Source organism: Sinocyclocheilus anshuiensis, unplaced genomic scaffold, assembly GCF_001515605.1.
Source record: "Sinocyclocheilus anshuiensis isolate Anshui unplaced genomic scaffold, SAMN03320099.WGS_v1.1 scaffold5000, whole genome shotgun sequence".
Classification (NCBI taxonomy): domain Eukaryota; kingdom Metazoa; phylum Chordata; class Actinopteri; order Cypriniformes; family Cyprinidae; genus Sinocyclocheilus; species Sinocyclocheilus anshuiensis.
This window is the reverse complement of record NW_015540837.1, coordinates 124,820-135,415: the sequence shown is the minus strand read 5'-3', so window position 1 is coordinate 135,415 and position 10,596 is coordinate 124,820. Positions and strand designations below refer to the sequence as shown.

General features: G+C 33.4%; 1 protein-coding gene across 1 annotated transcript in view; it reads left to right on the top strand.

Annotated features, from left to right (window-relative positions):
• LOC107687390 (interleukin-1 receptor type 1-like) overlaps positions 1–2,557 on the top strand; it is a gene marked incomplete at its 5' end in the record, with an annotated part of 3,698 nt that extends 1,141 nt beyond the window's left edge. The window contains 2 exons of the mRNA XM_016484685.1: positions 464–622; positions 1,957–2,557. Coding sequence (XP_016340171.1) covers positions 464–622; positions 1,957–2,393 — 596 coding nt within the window. The remainder of the gene's footprint in view (positions 1–463; positions 623–1,956) is intronic.
• Between the last annotated feature and the right edge of the window lie 8,039 nt (positions 2,558–10,596).

The window sequence follows — 10,596 nt, the reverse complement described above, 5'->3', positions numbered from 1 at the left end:
ATATGACTTGGACATGTTTGGGCAATGTTTCCCAGCTTTAATGAATATTTGTAATTCTTTACAAAATCATCACATTAAAAAAAAGATTATGCAAACCTGCATGAATTGCATGATTTTATGATTACAGCTATTCACTGTAATTCAACCATGTGATGATTTTGTCAACAAACCAATTACACATATTTATCAAAGCTGGGAAACGTTGCCTAAACATGTCCAAGTCAAATTTTACCTTAAAATAAAAAAAATAAAAAAAAAGCAGTGCACAATCAAGAGGTGACAACAACAGCATAGCACTGCTTGATTATCACTATTTATTTTCATGATCATATAAAATAATTATACATATTTTATTTTTATGTTTACTTTTTATTTAATTAAAAATTATTGTTATATTTGTATTGTTAGATTTTACTGTAATTTTATTTTTGTAAGTGTCGATTATTCTCTTGCTTTATTTAAGATGGCAAGTCGTACGATGCGTATGTGAGTTACCTTCATGGTGATCAGCACGGCTCAACTTCTGCAGTGACATTTGCATTGGATTTCCTTCCTGCGGTGCTGGAGGATCTTTACGGTTACAAACTCTTTATCAGTGGTCGTGATGAACTTCCTGGGGAAGGTAAACATCCTGTCACATGATCACACTAACACAGCTCTAATGACACAAAGTAAAAACCTGTTCAACAAATCAAGGCATGTTTGAATTAAATCACTGAAAAATCTTAATTTTAAAGATTTTATATTGTCTGTGCAGCATAACTCTCCAAAAATATATACATTTAGATTAAGATTTATCTATTTGAACTGCATATAAAATGTCTATGCATTTGTATTGCACAGTTTTAACATAAACAAACTAATAAACGTAATGTGATGCAAATTTGCCAGTCATGCAGAAATGAAAATGGTTTCTGTAATAGTAAATAAAACTAATAGTAATAAACTGAATGCATTTTAAATACAAAATAACCAGCTTTATATATTTATATCAATAAAACCCATTTGTTTCAATCTCATACATTTGAACTAATTAGTTTTTCGCAACTAGCCATATTTTCATACTTTTTAACTGAATAAATGTTTTTTTTCCATAGTGAACAGATTTATGAGTTTAAGCAATTTGAGTAAATGCATTTTGAAAATATGATTATTTAAATAAAATCAAATAGATGCAAATTGTTAATAATAACCATGATTTCGAATGCAGAAATATTACATCTATGTTTGATAAATATGCATCATAATTAATTAGTTTATTAAAATTCTGTAATCCAGTGTTAGTTTAATATCTTTGAGATACTCTTATCATTTTTATTCATATTTAGAATCCGTTTTTTGTAGTTTGAAAGTTTTAGTAATTTTTTTTTTTTTTTTTTTCATTTTTAGTATTTTTTTGTTTCAAAAATATTCAGACACCTTCAACATTTCTCACATTATCACAGTTTATTCGCTATAGTTTAGAAAATGGTAATAAAATATGACAAGAGTTAAACTGTCAAAACAAATTCATCTTGATAATGTCAGATGACTTTGAGGTCAAAGTGTCAAATCAAATTTTTGGTCCCAAATTTTTATTAATTTTACTGTTAGTCCACTGTATGAAGAATTTTTGGGTATGTCACAGTTTACTGTATTTTGCTATCCTCACTTACTTAAATGAATTATAGTGTCCTGCACCCACTAGTAACAAAATATAAAAAATTATATCTGGTGTCTGAATAATTTATGGTTTGACTGTATATAAAAAAAAAAATGTTTTTAATTTTAAGTTAATAAATTAAGTTTCAGTTTTAGTTAACTATAATAATTACCCTGGTCTAATCCAAACGGATGGAAATTTTAAATGCAATTCAAATACCTGAATCTTCAGGCCTAAATATTTCCTTGACTGTTTATTGTAGCACACTCATACTTAAAAACAAGCGTTTGACATTAATCACCTCTCTTTTTCAGCGGTGCACGAAGTCATTGCTGACAGAATGAGCCGAAGCAGAAGGCTGATCATTGTTCTTACATCACAGAGCTGTGTGTCGCCTCAAACCGACGCCACCAAGAGCCTTTTACCAGATAAACTCCCCATATCAGACCGTGATGTGCATCTGAAAGCAACGAACACGTCCTCTGACCAAATATGGGCCGCTTACGAGCAGCGGGTGGGTCTCTATGACGCTTTAGTGAAGCAGGGTCTGAAAGTCATCCTGGTGCAGGTGGAGGACGGGGTTGAAGAGGCTCTGCTGCCCGAATCTTTGCGTTACATCAGCCGCACCAAAGGCATCCTCAAATGGAGGCAGAACGCCAGTGATCGGGGGAACAGAAGCTTCTGGAAACACATGCACTACCAAATGCCTCCAGCGAAGCGGCGGAAGAGCCAAGAGCTGACGGTGCTTTGAGATCTCTTTGACCACAGAAACATTCTACACAAGTACATGAACTCGTTATGAAGTGTGTGTATTGATAACACGACTCAAGTGTGCTGCAAGAAACACAAGAATGCACACTTACACTGAAAAAAGATACTACATTTTTTAAGGTATAGTGGTTGCAAACAATTTATTTTAGCTACATTTAAAAAAAAAAAATAAAAAAAAAACTTGTATGTTAGTCAACTAAATTTGTTTATTTAAATGTAGCTAAAATGAATTGATTGCAACCACTTAAAAAAAATTTGTAAAGTCAATTAATCTTTTTTTTCAGCATAGGGGCTGTTCACACAGAATGCGTTTTTCCACTCCAATGTGCTACTTTTCCATTGTTTTCTATGTAAACACGCTAGACAGTTGCGTACGACCATTGAGCACTGCATTTTTAAGACACTGTGTCAAGTTTCAACTTTTACACACAGCGCTGCTCATCAATGTCAGTTCCAAAACAGTGGACCAATCAGAAGACCCTGGAGGCGGGGCAAGCGTGTCGAGGTTTTGTTTACAGTAGCAAGTTGGCATGGCAAGTGTTTTATTTGACGGAACATGGCAGAGGAGGAATTCTGCGCTGTGTTTTTTAAAGTTCCCATGAAATCAAAAAATGTTTTGGCTTTTAGTATGAATATGTTAGCCTTAACGTTATCTCTATAGCTAGTGTGCTCCAAAACAATGACAAAATTCGCATTTACAAGATATAAGCATTCAAAACTTGCAGTCCGTCACTTCCGCCAATATGGATCAACGCTTTTGATGACATTACTACGGTGGCCGAGAAGTGCAAAGCAGATCACAATTCTGAAAACAAAATAACAAATTACAAACGCAAATGCAAGTCTAAAAAACAAAATAACAATTCAGAAAGCACAACAACAATTCAGAAAACATTATAACAAGTCAGAAAACACAATGACAAATTCGAAAACAAATTTACAAGTCAGAAAACACAATGACAAATCCGAAAACAAATTAACAAGTCAGAAAACACAACGACAAATCAGACAAACCGGAAGAGGTAGGTATAGTTTGAGACAGCGCCATTGGTTTGGGATTACTCACTGCTGACTGGACGAGACATCTGTCAATCAACGTATACAGGGAAGAACCAGCCGAAGAACAGCAGAGTCGTGGTAGAAAGTTCGGAGATGGTATTAAAGTAGCTCAGTTTAAATGTATTGTATGAATTGCCCTTACTATGGAATAAAAAATACGGAGTGTCTATTTACATTTAGTTAAAAGTGGCTGTAAATCATCAGCTCCAGTGGTGCAGATGGATAAGTGCGTGACCTTGGCTTTTTGACGCGATCGACAATTCTGACTTGTTATAATGTTTTCTGAATTGTTGTTGTGCTTTCTGAATTGTTATTTTGTTTTTTAGACTTGCATTTGCGTTTGTAATTTGTTATTTTGTTTTCAGAATTGTGATCTGCTTTGCACTTCTCGGCCACCTTACATTACCCTGTACTTCAGCTTCCCATCAGACTTTCTGTCCAATCAAACGCTAAAATCTGAAGCATACCACCGCCTATAAATAGACGCTGAAGCTGTGAAGCTGAAATCGGTCACTTATTCAAAGATTTAGTATTTTCTGTATGGTGAATGGAGATAGGGAAGGATTCAGGTGTAAATATGCTTTCCATTGGGGCAAAAAAAGCCTGGTTTCGCGCTGTTTCACGCTAACCGTCTGAAACTAAACGATAGCACGGAGCGGATCACATGTGCGAGTCGGTGCAGACCATAAAACATATCGGACCCATTTGAATTCTACACAGAATGTTATATTTTATAGCAATATGGATGAGATTGTGGCTGTCATACACTGTTAAATGCGGCTTTACCAAGCTCAATGGCTCTAGCCCAAGCTGTGATATAAATGAACGCTATTGGCTATTTAAAAAAGGGGGCGGGGCTACTTTATATGTCCCGCCCTGTCTTCCTGTATCAGTTAAAATGACGTCAACACATTGAATAACACTGCACATTTCAAAGCACTTCAGTGGACCTTTAAAACCATTCCTGAGCACTGTGTCTTGCGTTTTTAGATGCAAAGATGCGTTCTGTGTGAACGGCCCTTTAGTATGTGAGTTTACGTTGCACGAGTTTGCGTATTTGTGTGAAGAAACTTTGCCAAGTATCTTGTAACTGTAATGAAAAACTACAAAAGAAAGACAGGTGATGCAAGTTAGCAATACATATTAAAATAAATGTATATAGAAGTGTTTTTTCCAATAGAAGTCTATTTTTTAAAATAAATTTCCTCTATTTTTATATTATTTTGTTAATGCAGCATGTTGAACTAGTGCATATGCAGTTGGGTATTTTTTGTTTACAGTTGAGCCAGGAGTTTCTACCTTTATATTTGTTTGTTTTTTATGCTATTCTATTTTTTCCAGGATTATTTAATATATTAAAAATATTTAAAGCTTTTACAAGTGGCATTGTGGCTACAGTTCATGTCAGATAAAATATTAATGTTTTTTTTAGAAGAAACAAATAAAAAATAAATAAAAACATTCACTGATTCATGTTTCATTGATTCATGTCGTAGCCTATAAAATAATGATTTATTACGGTGCATCTAATAAATATTTGTCAGATATGTCACTCTCATAAATTATAAATATTATGCACTGAAAAATGATCATTTTCACTCAGAAATTGCTAGTAATTTTCACAATTATTTACAATGAAATTGTCAAAGCAACACATTGTGTATTTAAGCTGTCTATCGCCAGCAAAGCTTAATGACTATATTAGGACAATGTGATTAATCATGTTAGCAGTGTATTAAATCATGCTAGCGATGTGCTAAATCATACTAGCAACATGTTCATATATACTAAATCAAGCTAGCAACATGCTAATTCATGTTAACAACATGTTAAAACGCTGCCAATGTGTTAAGTCATGCAAGCAGCATGGTAACTCTTGCTAGCAATGTGTTAAATCATGCCAACAATGTCAAAACTGGTTAACAATTTGCTAATACATGTTAGCAACATGCAAAAACATGCTAGCAATGTGTTAAATCATACTACCATCATGTTAATACATAGGCTACATGTGCTAAATCAAGCTAGTAACATGCTAGTTAATGTTAGCAACATGTTAAATCGTGTTAGCAATGTGCTAATTATGATAACGTAAAAAATGCTAGTAAAGTCTTAATTCATGTTAGCAACTTGTTAAAATACTAACAGTGTTAACTCATGTTAGCAGCATGATAAATCATGTTAGCAACATGTTAATTCATGCTAACAATGTGTTAAATCATGTTAACAACATATTAAAACGAGCTACATGTTAAATCATGCAAGCAACATGTTATACTTGCAATGTATATGCTAGCAAGATGTTAAAATATGGTAGCAATACGCTAAATCATGATAGCAATGTAGTGTTACCCAACTTTGATGAACTTTTTTGATCCACTTCAAATGTTGACTGCTGTATATTATCTATCTATGGCTGCTTGCAACTGAAAATGGTAAAAGAATAAGGTAAGAACAGGTTTGCAATTATTATTAATGCAACTATTTCATGTTTTGAGAGCAAGACATGAAATACTTTACTCAGCACTGAAGAGAAAACAGGAAGTTCTTGCTCTGCTTGTGGCTTATAGGCTACTGTATGTTGGTGGATTTTTCATCTTGCTTCATTTCCACATAAATTCATACGCGTGAGCTCTGAACATGTCATCATGTGGCTGCGGTCAGCCATCTGAACTCAAACAATGAATGCAAATGACATACATCTAATAGAAAGTGTTTTCTAGAATGTCTGAGTATCTAATCGGTCTGATTTTATGAAAATAACTAGACCAGGGGTGCCTAAACTCCTGCAGAGTTTAGCTCCAACTTGCCTCAACACACCTGCCTTCAAGTTTCTAGTATGCCTAGAAAGAGCTTGATTAGCTGGTTCAGGTGTGTCTAATTGGGGTTGGAGCTAAACTCTGCAGGACACCGGCCCTCCAGGACCGAGTTTGGGCACCCCTGAACTAGACTTTATGGTGCTAGAACAGTGGTTCCCAACCCTGGTCCTGGAGGCACCCCAACACTGCACATTTTTCATGTATCCTTAATCAAACACACCTGATTCAGGTCATCAGCTCATTAGTAGAGACTCCAAGACCTGAAATTGGTGCGTCAGAGAAAAGAGACATGCAAAATGAGCAGTGTTGGGGTGCCTCAAGGACCAGGGTTGGGAACCACTGTGCTAGAATATGTTGCTGCTAAAGCGAATTTGACCGTCACTTAGTAAAATAACAACACACTCTCCTCACTAAAGCACGTGATTTGAGTCATTCGTGTCAGTGGAGCTAATATTTTGTGATAAGTTATGCTAAAGTTAAGGTTATGGGTTTGTTCTGACCACTAACCTTGTAATTATAAGCGATAACAATAGTGATGCTTGCATTGTTACTTATTTCATACATTTATGCATTTATTATTATTTTTAATTTAAAATGTTTACATTTTGATTTAAAAAAGGTTCTGCTTATTTTTGTATTTATCAGTATTTTTTATTTATTTATACATTATTTACTTATTTAATACATTTATGTATTTTTATTAATTTAAAAAAATATATTTTTATTTATAAATTATGTTTTTTCATTACATTAATTTTTTTGTGTATTTATTTATTTTATTTATTTCATTTTTTAAGGGATTATTGAATTTGAAGCCCATATTGAAGCCTTGAATGCTATGTCATCTTGGATAAAAGCATCTGCCACATGCACATATATTAATGTAATGAAAAGTATTTATTGATCTTGCTCCAAAAGGCTCAAAATGTAAACCTTTTTAACATTTTATGAACTTTAAACCAGTTAAAACTAGTTTGATCCCTTTAATCTCTTCTTATGATATCCTGTTTTCTAAGGTAGAAGGTCAAGAATGAGAGATAAAGTGGAGCTTATCTGATAAAAGAGTTGAATAAATTGCGATACATCCTCTTTTATCTGCTCAACACTAGTTGAAAATAACTGAAATAACTTCAGTCATCCACTTCACTTTAACTCATCCGGAGCCCATTACAGGTACCTCACTTTCTTTTCTTTTACAGTCACTAACATGGTGCTGAATTATGGTAAAATAGCTATAAACTGAAGTTTTACCCTTTAAAGTTTGAGATTAATTGCTTTACAGGGATGATGATGATGATGATGATGATGATACAAATCATTTCTGTTCTGGTGTATCTTCATATGAGCATATTTGTTATAAAAATGTTAAGATTGATTGATTTCGTTTGTTTAAAAAAATAGATATTTGTGTTGTTGACAAACTGACAGATTTTAGGTTAAAACGAGTAAAAAATAAACTGGTTGGCCTCTTGATTTATTTATTTATTTGCACTTTTTTATAGATATTAGGGTTGTTGACAAGTGGACAAAATTTTTCAGCAAAAGGAGATTCTGAGATGCTTTTCAAAAAAGTAAAATATTTTTGTCCAAAAATAAACTGATTTGATTTTTTTTTTTTTTTAAGTATTATTAAACTAAATCTTAATATGCATAATTTAGCTCTTGGCTGAATCTGATCTGATGTCTTCATATGAACTAAACTCATCAGCTAACTTCATATTCATATGCTAAAAACGTATATTGGGTTCTTGATGAACTAACAGATTTTCGGTTAAGAGTAGATGCTGAGATACTTTTTAGTCTGGAATTTTTTTTTTGGTTTTTTTTTCGAAATATTTATTTATTTATTTGAAGGGATTACTGAACTGAATATTCATAAGCATTCAGATCATTCAGATAATTCAGATAATTTTACTCCTGACTGAATCTGTTGGTCTCTTCATATGCATTAAACTCCACTGGAAATGTTTTTTTTTGGCATATTTGGTTAAAATTCGGCCCATAACCACTTGCAAGTCATTCAGACATCAACGCAACAGTTGGATTGAAACCCGTGTGTTTCTTTTTTTCTCAGTTCGGTGTGAAAGAGAGGATGTGAGGAAGACACAGGGAGTGAGAGCTGTAGAATCTTTATATCTGCCCTGTCCGAAGCTCCATTGCTTTGAAGAGACTGTGAACAGCTCATATGTTTGGTTCAGAAACTTCAGCACAACAAAGCAGGTCGAGCGGATCGGGACGCGTCAGTCTGTTTTATACATCCTCTGGTTAAACCTGAACGACACGGGACGACACATCACACGCTGGTGATAACACACATCCATTCAGCTCTCAATGCACATCCATGTTGTTCCAAACCTGTCTGACAGGCATTTGTTAAATACAGAAGGTATTATTTAGAAAACACAATTTTCCATACATCAAAAATGCAAATAAGCAGCATGAAGTAATGCATATGACTTAAGCACTATATTTCAAGTCGTCTGAAGTCATATAATGGCCTATAAAAACAAACCAAAATTTTAAGTTTATTATTTTGTGTTTTGCAGAAGAAAGTCAGTTTCGGATCAACATGAGGATGAGTAAATGATGACAGGATTTTAATTATTTGGTGTACTGTCCCTTTAAATTAATATCAACAATTAGAAAACTAGAAAAGTAGTCGCACCTAAAAAAACAAAAAGAATTTAGACATTAAAATGAGTTTTTACTTCATTCATGTGCAATAGCATTCAAAATTTGGGGGTTGGTAAATTTTGATTTTGAAAAAAGTTTCTTTTGCTTACCAAGTGTGCGTTTATTTGATCAAAAATACATACAAAAATTGAGAAAAATTCTTTCAAATCAAAATAACTGTTTTCTATGTGAATATATTGTAAAATGTAATTGATTTCTGTGATGCGCAGCTGAATTTTCAGCATCATTACTCAGTCTTCAGTGTCACATGATCCTTCAGAAATCATTCTAATATGCTGATTTGCTGCTCAACAAACATTTCTGATTATCATCAATGTTGAAAACAGTTATGCTGCTTCATATTTTTTGTGGAAACTGTGATATATTTTATTTTTTAGAGCTGTTGATGAATAGAAAGTTCAAAAGAACAGCATTTATTTGAAATAGAAATATTTTATAACATTAGAAAAGGCTTTACTGTCACTTTTGATCAATTTAATGCATCCTTGCTGAATAAAAACAAATAAAAATCATACTGACTCCAAACTTTTGAAGAGTAAGGCTAGTCATTTTGTGCGGTAATCAACGTGATCCCACATGTGCTTTCAGTGAAGCCTGATATGAATGTGTGTTGACCTGCAGGTGGTATGAAAAGGGTCGATGTGCTGAATACGAAACAGACGTTGGGGTTTATGAGGAGTTCAGCACGAGCCTCTTGTACATTGCCAGAGCAGGTGGCGTCAAGAATCGAATGTCCCGTGTGTGGAGATGAGCAGGGCCCGATCGTCTGGTATAGGGTCTGTTTGAGTGCATGTTTGCAGTGTGTGAGTCACAAAAGAGAGTGAGAGACGCTGATCACTTTTTTTTTATCTGATCAGTGATGTTATGCAAGAAGAATATCCTGCATGAAGTAGAATTTTACACTGCCTAAAGCAGACGGGCAATGTATCAAATATAGATATGTGTATGTATGTATGTATATATATATATATACTTGAATTACATATATTAGTGCTGTCAATCGATTAATCACGATTAATCGCATCCAAAATGAACATTTTTGTTTACATAATATATGTATGTGTACTATGTATATTTATTATGTATATATAAATACACTCACATACGGAAGAGGATTAGGGCCATTCTCGAAACATAATGAATTTATTCTCGAAATATAATGAGTTTAATCTCAACATTTTATCTAAACTTAATATAACAAAGAGTGAAAAATTGAAGGGGGTCTGAATACTTTCCGTACCCACTGTATATATATATATATATTAGTGCTGTCAAACGATTAATCGCGATTAATCGCATCCAAAATGAACGTTTTTGTTTACATAATATATGTATGTGTACTATGTATATTTATTATGTATATATAAATACACTCACATACGGAAGAGGATTAGGGCCATTCTCGAAACATAATGAATTTATTCTCGAAATATAATGAGTTTAATCTCAACATTTTATCTAAACTTTTTTCTCGAAATTTTACGACTTTAATCTCGAGATGGTTTTATTTTTTTATTATTGCTTGGCCCTAATCCACTTCCGTACACACATGCATGTATATATTTCAGAAAAAATTGTTATGTTTATATATTAAATATATTTATTTATAAT